Source organism: Artibeus jamaicensis, unplaced genomic scaffold, assembly GCF_021234435.1.
Source record: "Artibeus jamaicensis isolate MK-2021 breed Jamaican fruit bat unplaced genomic scaffold, CSHL_Jam_final scaffold_369, whole genome shotgun sequence".
In the NCBI taxonomy this organism is placed as follows: Eukaryota; Metazoa; Chordata; class Mammalia; order Chiroptera; family Phyllostomidae; genus Artibeus; species Artibeus jamaicensis.
The window spans coordinates 36513687-36528067 of NW_026522042.1; the positions used below are offsets into that span (position 1 = coordinate 36513687).

General features: G+C 40.3%; 1 protein-coding gene across 5 annotated transcripts in view; it reads right to left on the reverse strand.

The window, feature by feature from the left end:
• Window positions 1-14381, reverse strand: part of ELOVL7 (ELOVL fatty acid elongase 7) — a 94050-nt gene that overhangs the window by 35586 nt on the left and 44083 nt on the right. For 3 of the 5 annotated variants that reach the window (XM_053657179.1, XM_053657183.1, XM_053657182.1), the window contains exon 2: window positions 2416-2513. In XM_053657179.1, the coding sequence (XP_053513154.1) occupies window positions 2416-2479 (64 nt within the window). In that variant the 5' untranslated portion in view covers window positions 2480-2513. Of the gene's footprint in view, window positions 1-2415; window positions 2514-10641; window positions 10772-14381 lie in introns of all 5 variants that reach the window. The other 2 variants (XM_053657180.1, XM_053657181.1) reach the window with 1 other exon arrangement.

Genomic DNA, 14381 nt, shown 5'->3' on the forward strand with positions numbered 1-14381 from the left:
AAATGTAAATCCCAACACAGGGGAAAAATGTGAAGACACTTTTTTAAAAGGTGATATGCTACACTGAAAGTATTTTAAGATGAAAATGCTCTATCAGTCATGTGGAACCACCACTCCCGTTTGTGTTGGGAAAGTTCCCAAATGATAGAGCACTTTCATGTATATTATCTGGTAGCTGGTAGGTAGCATTCTCATCTCTGTTTTTACTAACAAAGAAACAGACTCACAGACAATATACATCACTGGTTCAAGATCATGTAGCTAGTACATAGTACTGTCAGAACTTACATTTAGGTTTTCGCATTACATTTTCCATACCCACCCTCCTCTTTCAAGACTTCACATTAGCCTAACATCAGTTGGAAGCACTGCTTGCCTGTTCCTCGTGTCCTTCCTGCTCTGCCTGCTGCACTGTTTCCAGGGATCTCCTTGTCTCTCCACGCCCCCCCCAACCCTTGGTCATTCCCTTTCTGACCTAATACTATTCAGCTTTTCCCATCCAAGTACTAACCAGGCCCGACCCTGCTTAGCTTCCGAGATCAGACGAGATCGGGCGCATTCAGGGTGGTATGGCCGTAGACCTATTCAGCTTTTCAATGTAAGCATTCCTAATAAAAAGTAAAGAGTTGATCCACGGATACAAGTAGAAGTGGAAATCAGATGTGGTGCATTTTTAAATATTTTATACTTCTAGCACTATACAAATATTCATCATCATTTAAATCGATTTGGCTCTTGATTTAGCCTATTGATTATCTGAATCTCTTGACTTCCTGCATTTGAAATAGTGAATAGCAAGGGATGTTCTTCCAAACAGGTGTATTTCAAAAAATGTACCCAAAACTACTTCATTCCCAAGTTCAAATCACAAGAATTCAGGTAGCAAGGCACACCTCTATTTGGAAAAGCAATGAAATAATTAACATTTAAAAAATAAATGAATAAAAATAAAAACTTTTAGAAGAAAATTAAATTCAGTGTTTAAATTACTGAATTTATAAGAACAAACTACTATAAATTTTCAAAGAACAACCTCTAAAGAAATCTGTATGTCCTCTACATCATTACCTAAGCTGAAAAACCTTAAAAAAAAAAAAAAAAGAAAAGAAAGACAAATTTGAAAATAATCACTCTTTATTTCCCTCCCAGTGAGGCACCTTTATTTATGGTATCTATTTTAGATCCTTGGCACTCTTCAGAGGTAAAACTGTACCTCTGAAAACATGAAAAAGGTCGGGACCATTTTTAGTGAAATAAAATTGGTCTTTAGCAGTCTACTGAAAATGATGACAGCATGAAACAGTGCATCGTGGCTGAAATGAATGTTAACTGGAACATAATGCCCATTTTGGTAGGTCCCAAGAGGTGGCACTTTTCCCCCTGAATATGGTGAGCAGGCAATTTCTGGTTGACAGGCAAGGACTAACCTGAGGTGGTGATGGCAGTGGAACACGTGTAAGATAATTCACATGCGAAACCCCGGCATACTAATCCTAATCAGAAAACATAGTTCTAGCTGTTTCCGCCGACAATTAACCGTGATGTTGGCAAGGCCACCTCTCCAGGCCTCGGTTTTTTCCACTCTAAAATGAGGAGTTAGCTTTGATGGTATCTAGGTCCATCTCAGCTCTAAAATTCTTGATTGTCTATTTTTAAAAATTTACCTTTGTTATGTTTTTGGAACGTTTTGTAATAGTTATAAAAGTAATACACATTTAGTAGTTTAAGGAAATCTATGTAGATGGAGATAAGTAAATAAGAACTACCATACAGAGATAACTGTAACCCCCACACAAAAATACATGTGGTGTGGTATAACCTGATTTCATTTAACATATCTTTAAACTTCTTGCTGTGGGGCTAAATGTTTTTTGTAACTTTTTTTTTAATGGGCAAGAAGAGAAAGCAGGCATTTCAGAAGTAGTTAGTGGTCACCCTAGGAAACACTCCCTGCCCATTCTGATGCAACCCTGGGGCAGGGGTGGGGATGCAGCCGTTACCATTCTAGAACCATCCTGAACAGAGCCATTGGTGGTGATAACTGTTATCTCCCCCAAGAGAAGCATTAGGGCAAAACAAGCCTAAGAGCAATGTGCCTCTGAAATCACTTGTAATGGTTACTCGGTTGGAATATACCATCATTTACTAACTGATTCTCTTCCCTCAATATTAAAACTATTTTCACTGTTGTAAACATCACAATGGACATCTGTATAGCTCTATCATTGCACATATCTGTAATGAAACCCCTGACACTTTTTCTTTACTAATTAGTAATGAAAATAATATTTTGTGTATCTTTGAGGGAGTCTTAAGCTGCACAGTCTGTCATTCTGTTTCAGTGAAATCCTATTCAACATGCAAATCTGTCATGAAAGGAAGGAAGAGCCTCAATTAGGACACATGGTTACTTACCAGCATGCTTGAGCCAATTACCATAAAGACGCACTGTCCTTGAAGTAAGATCGCTGAAGGCCATTTTCCACTGGATTTACTGGCTCTTACAATAGGTTCTTCAGTAAAATAAAAAAAAAAGAAATGCATTATGATCTATGAATGCAAATAAAGCCAAGTTTCTAGTAATACAATATTAAAAATGCTAAAAATTTAATAGGAACAACTGGCAAACCAACAAACTTTTACTGAGGGTAAATGCATTAGTGAACCACACTGAACCCTGATGGAGTTGCAAACATCTAAGATTTTTTTCACCATTGTAAAAACAATGCTTACTCTGCTGAAAAAGACTAACATTTGGTGTACAAGTTACAAAAGGAATAAATGATGGTAAGAACTTTCATGGCAGCATCTTCCTTTTATGTGACAATGGAAATCAGGAATGGCTGAACCTCCCACAGAAATGCTGAAGTAAAAACCCAGGAGAGGAAAGTCTGGAAGATACGTAAACTTTCAGAGAAGCTACTCTGATCCAGACTCCTAGCCGATCTTCAGGCACAAGCAGAAGGTCTTCCATATGTAAGTTTTTACAATTTCAGAGGACTAGAGGTAGAAAAAGGGAGGGAAAGAAGATTTACAAGAGCAAAGAAGAAGCTGCCTAACTGTTTATCTGAACAGATAGATAACAAGAGTTGGAGAAAGACCACTGTGGAAAAACTAGCTGCATCATACATTAAAATGTACTTTAAATCTTCAATAATAAAAACAGTGTGACACTGGCTCATGAAGAGACAAACCAATGAAATACAGCAAAATAGCAAGACACAGACCAAATACATTTGAGGATTTAGAACTGCATTCTGCACATTCTAAGATGTGCACTTTCCCACATTTTACCATTTATGAAATCAGCACACACCTTCCCGGTGGACAGTGTATTACAAAATGAATAGTACATCTGATTCCAAGTCATATGGTGGGAAGATGAAAAAGTTCTGGAGATAGATGGTGGAGATAACTGCACAGGAATGCAAATGTACTTAATGCTGCTGAACTTCATTCCTCAAAAATGGGTAAAATGGTACATTTTACCTTATGTTTTACTGCAATAAAAAAGGAAATTTCTAGATCTACAACAGCAAAATCAAGTCTTTCTTCTAGCACTCCAAAATAAAACCACGTTAACATTTCATATGCATGTGCACATACACATGCATATGGTATTGATGAAGGTGGCATCTCACACCAGTGGGCACTGAATTACCACTATTTAACACGTGGTGTGGTACACCTGGACAGCCATCTGAAAAAAAGTTGGATCCAAACATTTTACTACAAAGCAAAATAAACACCAGGTAGGTAAAAAAATTAAATAGGAAAAATAGAACCATAAAAGTACTGGATGACAACATGGGAGAACAAAACCTTGGAGCAGAAAAGGCCTTTGACTTATGCTTATGTTCTCTTCCTAGACATAAGACTAATAAGTTTAATCATATGAACAGCAAGAAGAAAAAAGCCAAATGACAAACAGGAAAAAAATATGTTCAATTTATATCACAGACAAATGCTATTCTTCCTAATATATAAAGAGTTCCTAGAAATTGATAAGACCTGTAGGCCAAGAGGAAATGAACAAATTTCCATAGAAAAGGAAATACAAATGGCTCTCAAAACATATAAAAAGTTTCTTAATTTTAATCATAGGAAGAAACCTACAACATTTTATTGAATTGGATGGGCCAAAGTCCAAACACTTTCATCAGATGGGCCCAAATCCAAAAATGTGTTAACTCTCTAATAACCTGCTACAATGCTGCTGGGAGTGCAAATTAGTACAACCCTTAGTGAGGGTAATTTAGCATTACCAGTAAAAGCTATAAATGCATCCTTTTCAACCCAGCAATCCTACTTCTAGAAACTTATACATGTACTCTCACACATGCACATATGCAGGATGACATACAATAAAGGTCCTTCACTGCATCGGTTAGTGAGAACAAAAGTCTGGAAACAAGCCAAATGTCTATTAAAACTGGTTAGTAAATGCTAATACAACTAATACCATGAAAGAGTATGCCATTGTGAAAAAGAATGAGGAAGCTGTCTATGTGCTGATAGGGAAAGGTATCCAGGATAAATCTCTATGCGAAAAGCAAAGGAAGATACAGAATTTTTAAATGACTACATTTTATATAGAAAAGAGGAAAGAAGAGTATAAGTTTATATCTATTTATATTAGCATAAAAGGAATTCTGAAAAGACATCCAGGAGAAAGAGAATGGGGTACCAACTGGGCTGAAGCGGTGGAAGGAGGACCTATTGTCTGGTTTTTGATTCATGTAAATATATTATTACATACCCCAAAATAAAGAATTAAAATATTTTAAAGGAAAAAATATAAGAATAAAATTAGTCGCCCCTCTGCTGGGACAATTCTTACTTAAAAACCCATGTGAAAACGTGCATATACACTAAAGAGGAACTGTTATCTCAATTCCTCAAGGGTCTGCCTGCTCCAGAACATCTCCCCAGGTCCAGGAAGGCATCTCAGCATGCTCTCTGCTTTGGTACATCCTGTATCCTCAAGCTGAGCTCGCTCAAGATGTGGTGATGTCAGGGTTTTGCCGGAGTCCGCTTGGACTCTTGTTTCCATACAGACGTTACCACAGCAAAGGTGTGAGGTAGGGTTAGGCACAGGGGCTGTGAGGTCACGAAGACCTGGGTTTGAGCCCCACCATTTAATAGCTGTGTGACCCATGGCAAAATGAAAGCTCAATTTCCTACTCTGTACAACAGGATCCTATAACTTACCAAGATAAAATACACCCATTCACAGAGTTGTTTTGAGAACCAAATATTTGTAAAGTTTAGAGCACAGAATCTGATAAAGAATGGTGATTCAAAGTCAGACATTATCATTTTGTAGAGACAGGTTGTACCAATTTAATTGGAAAACATCTGGCCAGACTCATTACCTTGTACAGTTGATTGACAGTTTATAGAACAAATCTAGAGAAAATTGTACTACTTTCATTTTAGAAACCTGTATGTGTGCCACTGATTATATACATCATTGTTCCCTTGATGCTTTCCAATTGTCTTAAAGCGACTGTTTCCTCCCCCTCACCTTAACCACTGAGATGACATGCCTCAAGCCATTATTTTCATAATTAAACTGCCAAAAGAATGCTGTTTAAATTAATCACAATCAGACTGAAAGATTCTCAATCTATATGGCATGTGGTTGGGTTACATTTCAAAGTATTATTCTGTTTTCTGTGCAATTCCTACCTCCTCTTTTTTTTTCACTCATTCTACCATTTTCCTCTCCCTGGCCCTTATTGAAGCACAGAGACTCCAAGAAGCCTGTCTAACACAGGTGAGAAATATTCATGGGCAGTAAAATATTCATGGGCAGTGAACACAGTGGTCTCTCTAACCCCAAAGATTACACAAGGCTGAAATGGAGGAAGAGAAAACGGTAGTCAGACAAGCAACTCACGCTGCACAGGATGGAGCGGCAGAAACAGGCAGCCTCTGAGCAGGAGGGGACTGGAGGGGTAGGGGAGGACCCATTAACCCAAGCGTTCTGGAGCGGAGCCAATATAGTATGACCCCTGGACAACAGCCAGGCATACCCCCGCCAACCTTCTACCATGATTATACATGGACACTTGATCGCTAGACAATGGTACATAGAGATGGGAATAAACTTATTCTATGTGGTCAAGATACAGAGCTATCTTCTAGCTGACAGCAGCACTGAGACCATAACAACCTATTTAAAATACTCAGTGGCACACAGTTCAGGGCTGGAGATGCCAGAAACATCAGGTCTCTCATGTATGTGAAGCAGAGACTTAAAATTCAAAATCAGTAAATAAGACATGCCCATTAAGGGTGGAAGAGGCAAGGGAGGTGCTGCAGCAGGAGAGAAAGAAGCTCCCGGTCAGAGCTGGTCTGCCTCAAAAACATCAGGGCAGGGTTAGAGTGAACGGGAGTTTGTTGACAGGGGAGTGAGCCAAGTTCCCCAGCTTTTGCAACTGACTCATGAATTTTGCTCCTTATTTTTGACAGTATCACATGGTGACTGGGTCATTTGGTAAAGAAGAGACTTAATCTGCCCAGACTAGCTTCTTGGGCCTACATTAAAGATGTCAAGTTCAAATGTGAGAAATATGCTTGCTGCCTACAGAAGGCCCTTTCCACAAGACAGCTTACCTGGAGACAATTCAAAGCCACAAGCTGAAGTCAGTACAATTTAGACACTAACACAAGGATGCAGAGCGTGTGCTTCAGGTACCTGATCTCTTTGCCTCTTTTGTTCCAATTTATTTTAACAGTAACCACAGGCAGAACTCATCTGAGAGAACTCGCTGGAATTCACTTAGATGGGGATGAGACCTTGGTACGAAGCACCTAGCAGGAGTACTAAAGCCTAAAACCATGGCCAACCATTTCTAGGTGGACCTCACTTGCAGATCTCTCCAAACCCTGCAAAATGTGTTGGGGACACTCTCTTGAGGGAATGCAGTGGTACAGCCAGCACGTGGCTTTCCTAGGGCATGTCCAGAAACAGGATCACATTGTTTCCCCTTTCTCTTTTGGTGTTTGGGAGGTTCTGGATTCTACCCATTGATTTCTGCTTTGGAAAACAGACACCAGGGGCAAACCTTCAAGAGCTGATCTGTTTAGCCACAGACGATGCTCGGGGATACATAAACCAAAATGAGCTACAGGAAGGCACCAGCACAGGGACATCCGTGATGGAACTGGGGACATTTTCTGTTGAAAAGGCAATTCTAGCCTCATATTTTGGGCTGTGGTTTGAAACTTTACCTTTTTTCAAAGTAAGGGAGAAGGAGGATACAGGAATTTCAAGCTATCCCACAAAAACAACAATTGCTCATTGGAGAACTGATAGGTGAAACAGACCTTCAAAGCAGATGGTTTGGCCGGGAGAGTAGGGCCAGCTCAGAGAGCAACAGGAAAAGGCAGCGCACCTGACTAGTTGGAAAGGTACAGGGGAGCTCAGCGCTGAATCAGAACAGGTGATGGGCACTCAGCCTGCCTGACGGTGAAAGGACTTCCCAGGTAAAGGTATCACAGACAACCTCTCTCTGGGTTATGTTTCCAGAAAACCAGAGTTCAGATACAATCTCTGCTCCTGCCATCTTGGGGAAGAAAAACTCTGAGATAAATATAACTCTCACTAAGAATTCAAAGATTGCTAGGGAAAATTCCACCTCGATATTTATCCATGCATTTCCTGTGTATTCCTGTGCCTGGCAGTTTTCTCACTGGAACCTGCTGTCCCCTGCCACCCCATGCCCTCTGTAGTTAAACAGAAACAGCCCCAACGAGGTTATGACCTTGAGCACTGGACAGAAAGATCTGTATACTTGTGTTTGTTCTGAGCCATTGATTTAGGAGTACTGAGACTGGGGAAAGGACACCAGAAACTTTTAAGTGTATTCAATTGTGGAAAATAACTATAAAGTAATAATTTATTTGTTTAAAACAGCATTTCTCAACCTCGGCTGTATTCACGTTTTGGGCCAGACAATTCATGGTTGTGAGGAGTTGTCCTGAGTGTTGAAGGCTGTTTAGCACTGACCCTGGCCTCGACCCACTGGACGCCAGGAACACCCCCGCCCCAGGTGAGACAACCAAAGAGCTTTCTAGAAATTGGCAAATGTCCCCATGGGAGGCAAGCAAAGTCATTCCCAGTTGAGAACCACTGGTTTAAAGTAAACTGCCAACATTTATTTGACCAAATCAGAGTAGTTTCATTCACAGTAATTACTTTGGCAATTACAGCGGTCCCTCCTCATCCATGGGGCTTATGTTCTGAGACCCCCAGTGGACGACTAAAACCACAGACAGCACCAAACCCTGTGGGTACTATGTTTTTTCCTATACATACATACCTAATGACAAAGTTTAATTTAGAAATTATGTACAGTAAGCAGTTAACAACTAATAATAAAATAGAACACACGAGTGTACTGAAATAAAAAATCTGTGAATGTGGTCTCTCTTTCTCTGAAAACATCTACCCACACTACACTCACCCTTCTTCCTGTGATGCTATGAGATGACACAGTGAGATGAGATCCCACAGTGCCTGCGTGAAATAGACTCAGTGAAAATTTATTTCAAATGACACATTTTTCAGTTTTGTTAATTCCTTTGTGTTCATGTTCCATCATTTTAACCACATGTAATTGTTTTCCTTTGGTTCACTGTCTGTTTTAGGAAGACTGGAGAGGACGAGCAATTGAATGCGGAGAAAACGGACCTAATGTTCCTTGTTCTTGGAGCAGAGTTGGGGGAGGGTCATCCAAAGATTTGAGCTCTCAGAGCTGCACACTGCCTGACAGTATGGCAGTCTTTCGGAGATGGCAGTCACACTCACACTCACACACTCACACACTGCAGAAGCAAAAATACAGGTTCATTACAACTGCCATACAGGGCTCTGTGTTATTTTCAGGTTTCTCATGTGTGTGTGTGTATACGTGTGTGTTTCTCCCTGGGATTTCTTTTCTCCCCCCCTCACACACACACACTTGGCCACTTCAATTTCATAGCTAGGTTGTGCAAACTGCCTTGCGAATGAAACAGACAGCGGAAGGCAGAGAAACAGAAAGCTTTATCCCAGCTTTTGAGTTACAAAGTTTAGGCATTTAACCACACAGAAGACCTCAAGAACAAAGACCAGAGACTCCGGAGGAAACCGCTGAGGTTTCCATGCCTCCCAGCACAGAAGAGCACACTTCAGGCTTTAGGGCTGGTTGTCAAAGGGAAGCAATGAGTGCAAGAGGGCAACAGCCCTGGCGAGGTGCCCAGGAGGAGTATGGGAACAGAGAGCAGGCGAGGTCAGGCTCTGTTGCTTGGGTAGAGCTGAACGGGTGGCTGATGGGGCCTTAGGCAGCCAGAGAATTTCTCCTTCTCCATTGTGAAGCAAAAGCAGCACAGACTTCCAAGTACCTCCACTGGGAAGTACTGCAGAAGAGCTACAGAAAATGGAGTCCTGAAGCCAGCGGGACCCTGCAGCCAGTGGGTCCCACAGACCCGCATGGACAAGTGGTCAAAAACCCAATGGGAACCTCGGCATCTCAGAGGATGGTAATGTTGACAGAGGACTAAAAGGACTCTTCCTCCCAACTAAGTTTTTCTAAATTGCTGAGAGGTCTGATCATATTTAGAATCGACTGAAATAAGTTCCTAACACCTCAAAAAATAAAGAAACCTATATTAAATATGAAGCTGTAAAGAAATTTTGTTTTCACATGGCTGACTTTGTCAGATGAGGTTTGACACCCTTTACTTTAGATATGCGATCAGGTCAGTACGATTTTTCTGTCTTCTGTGTCCCTATTACAACAGTGGTTGCCACACTTGGGGAGAGATTTGGGTGTAATTAACATGTCTGGGGACAGTCTCATGTGGGCCGAGTTTGGGAATCTCTTCTCGATAATGCATAAACCATTCTTGGACATGACAACACACACAGTATCAGGATAGGCAGAAAAATCGGGACAAAAGATTCAGTTAACGAACGTCACCTGGAAAAGATAAGGCAACTGGGTCAAAAAGGGCAGGCACAGGAACAGGAAGTGCAATGAACATTGGAGAAGATTTCCCCAATGATTCAACACAACTCACAAAAGGTGTGAAATCTGCAAGCAGATATTTGAGTCAGCATGTATACCCAGGATATAAGGAAACTAACTTCCTATTTTGAGGATGAAATAAGCTAGACGTTCTCAAGTATCCGTAAAAGAGAAAATCATTGCTGTACCTTAGGTCTTAGTAAGTTAGAGGAAACTAGAATATAAGCCTTGTGTTCTAGGCAAACAAAATTATCAACACAAATCTCATCAACTAAAGATACCAAACACCTAACTTTCTACTTTTCCAATGGGAATGTGATTGATTTATCAGTGAAGATGTTTTCATCTGTAAGTATCAGAACACTCAACTCAAAATGGCTTCAGCATTAAGGAGTGGCATTATTTCACAGAAAAAGGAGTTGAAAGGTAGGAAGATTTCTTCTAAGTTTGTTAATATCTGTTTTGATATAAGATGGTGGCAATCATTCCAAAATGTCACATTTTCATACTCCTTCATCCAGAACACTGAAATGGTCTTGTATCTTTTTTCAGGAGCTTGAAAACCCTCCCCAGTGCTTCCCCGAAGCCACTCAAATTCCCCTCCCAGAACTGTGTCACATGCCAGTATCTACACCAAGCCCAGAAAAAGAATTGGGACCGCACAGCTTCTTTAGGGTGGCCGGTACTGTGTTCACTACCAGGTCCCCTCAGTCACATGGGGAAGCACACAGCTTCAGGGAGGAAGGAGTAGCCTGGAATAAGGGAGAAGAGTCATTACCCCACAAGAGAAAAGGGAAATGATCTCCGAGAACCAATGTCGGCTGTAACTGTGACTTGAAGGGATTACTCTGCAGTGATAGTTCAAACATGAAATGACATTCAGGCTGAGTCTATCCATCTTAGATGCACTCTGCTCATCCTGGTGATAAGGGCACAGAATAAACTGATCTTAATGGGTTTTTTTTTAAGATTTTATTTACTTATCTTTAGAGGAGAAGGGGACGAGAGAGGGAGAGAAATATCAATGTATGTTTGCCTCTCGTGCATCCCCTGCTGGGAACTAGCCTGCAACTCAGGCATGTGCCCTGACTGGGAATCGAACCACAGTTGTTTGGTTTGCAGGCCCGTGTTCAATCCACTGAGCTACACCAGCCAGTGCTGATCTTGATGTTTTTTTTTAAACAAAATGTGATCAATGAGTTAAACATGCTGTGCAGTACCACATAAGACTTTCTAGTGACTTTTACATACCTGCTGTTTAGAATTATCTTATACTACAGTCTCTTTGATGATATAGATAATACATGATAAATACATAAACACAGACAGCATAGGGTTGAACTCTCACGTGTAATTGTTGCTATATATATCACTTCCACAAACTTATGTGGTTCCAACCGGTATATCTCAGGCTTAAATACAATGGATGTCTCCCACCCTCAACAACATTGACATCATAGTACACATCAAAGCTTTCTCTGCAGAAATAAACTCAGGCTTGCCCTTCAATGAGCTTTAAGAGTTGTAACTTCCATGTCAAGCAGGACCTCAAAACAAATGCCTTTATCATCTTCTCCATTCCTTACCATTATTTCATCTTAATTTTCACTTCTTCATTTTCCCTTAATACAGGGACCTATTAAAATTAAATACCTCTAGAAAATATAACACTATATATGCATGACCCTCCACACTAGTCCAGATTACATTCCTATTTGGTTTGAGCTCTGCAGCACAATCATAACTCATGAATTTGAGCAAAGAGGCAGACAAACTTTAGATCAGATGTGCATTTGAGAACCTCAACATGTTAATATGACAACTTATTACAGAGTCCTAGAAACCAATGATACCAGAAACAGTCCCCACTATGAAATACAATTCATGGTGTATATTCAGCAAAATGCTACCTACACTATTTATTGTGCTTAATGTTACTTATGAAGACAGCAGACCTCCCAGGCTAAGTAGGTCAATCAATGCACTTGCCGAGTCTCTGGTCCCCAAACAGTATTCTGTAATTAGAGATGGGGTAAACTTAGAGAAGGGTCAGAGAACTTTCGAGGCAAATAAAGGACCTGCTCAAATCACCAACAGATATAAAACAGTGCTAGGTAGTAAAGGATAGTAGGATAAAGATGGGATCTTGCCCTCAGACAGCTTTGACATGAGGAAAGATTCTAAGAAATGCATTAAGTAAGTCTGAGAAGAGAAAAGCATCTGAAAAACTGTCCAGATCAGATGCCTCGGGAAATATAACATTATACGAGTATATGTATGACCCACCAGACTGACTACAGTGACCACTGGAACCAGTGGGACTTGTTTTTCTGTAGGAAGTGATAAGTACCTCAAGGGCAGTTTAATTCCTATTTGTATCTGTGTCCTTGAGCAAAATAGACACTCAATAATAACCTGCTGAATGAATTTTAAAATGTAAAATCAGAAAAAAAAAGAAGGGCAAGAACAAACACCCCATATCTTAGGCCACCTTCTCTACTTTTGTTCAAGTGAATGCAATACTCCTCTCGTTTATTTTCTCTTCAAACAAAAAGTATTTTCTGAGCATCTGTTATTACGCAAGCAAGTGCTGAGCAGTCCACAATATTATTTTTAAAATATGGTCCCTGAATCCAAACAACTTTCAATCTGGCAGGAAAAATAAACTGCCAAACAGATATCTAAAATGCAAAGCAGAATGTGAGGTCACACAAATGGTTCACACAGAACTCTACAGCCTCTCGAAATGAAGATTCACATCTGGCACATGGCCCGGAAGAAAGGCATAATAAAAGAGAGGATACATGAGCCGAGCTTTGAGAATAAGATGTCAGTAGGCAAAAATATGTGCACCTGGAAAAGGAAAGAGGCATACATCACAGGCAGGGGGACCTCCAGGGGAAATTCATTCATTTGTTTATTCAATGAATATTCTTAAGTGTATGTTATGTGCCAACCACTGTTTTCGGTGCCAGTGAAATAGTAGAAAACGAAACAAAAATCTTGACTCCATAAAATTAGAGAAAAGCTCCTGGTGTGTTCCAGAGTTTTAGTCCATTTTGGTAATGTACAGAGAAGAATAGAAAAATCAAGACAGGAAGGGTAGATTCCAGAGATAGTATTTGATTATGGACAAATCAAAAGCCAGGCTAAAGAATTTTTTGGACTTAGCCCTTGACAATGAAGAATCATTATAGGTTTCTCAAGCAGGGACTGTCTTAATCAAAATGGTGTTTAGAAAGATTAACTGGGTGATAGACTACTGGGCTGGGTGACTGAGGGTGTGGTGTGGAAGTAGGGAGAACAATTACACGCGATTGCATCCTGTTGGGAAGCATCTAATATAAGTATCACTTCCTTTGAGATGTCACCCCTGATTCAATCAGATCGGTCAGTATCGGGTGTTCTCATAGCAATTTGTCTCACCTATGATAGCACTTACTGCATAGCGCTACAGATGCCTGTTTACTAATTGTTACCTTTCCACTCATCAAGAGCAAAGAGCCTAAGCTTCATCATCTTTGTGTTGCCAATGCTAGACTAGTGCCTGGCACATAGCAGAAAATTTTTATGGTATGAGTGAATGATCAAATGTTATGGGTTGAATTCTGTCCTTTCAAAATCAAGATGTTGAAGTACTAACCCCCAGGACCTCAGAATGTGACCTTATTTGGAGAGAGGGTCTTTACAGAGGTGATCAAGTTAAAATGGAGTCATTAGGCTGGGCCCTAATCCGACATGATTGGTGTCCTTTTTAAAAGGGAAAATTTGGAGACAGACATACACAGAAAAAGACACAATAAGAACAGGAAGACCACTATCTACAAACCAAGGAGAAAGGCCTAGAATGGGTCCTCCACTCAGAGCCACTAGAAGGATGCAATCCTGTCTACCTCTTGTTTTTGAATTTCTAGCCTACAGAACTGTGAGATGATAAACTTCTGTTTTTTAAACCATGCAGTTTGTGGTACTCTGTGCCAGCACACAGGCAAACTAAAACCACAAGTGAAAATGCTCCTCTAACTTGAAGAAACATCCAGAATTAGAGCTCAGGATTAAGGTCATCATTAACTCTAAATAACCAGAGGTGATAATATGAGAGCAGTATAAATATATGTGACGAATGATATAGGAGGAAACACCCATGCTTAGGAAACAGAAAGAGAAGCCAGGGACAAGTGTAAAGCAGCCACAGAAAGCTGTAGATTAAAGCTGCCCAGGAGAATCTCCCTCCAAAGATTAAGAAAAATAAAATAAGAAGTCAAAAAATACCCACAAAATTTCTCAGAAGCCACCAAATAAGGAAGGGCCACAGACAGATGTTCAGAAGCTTGGAAAAACTGTGTAGCCCAGGAAACACTC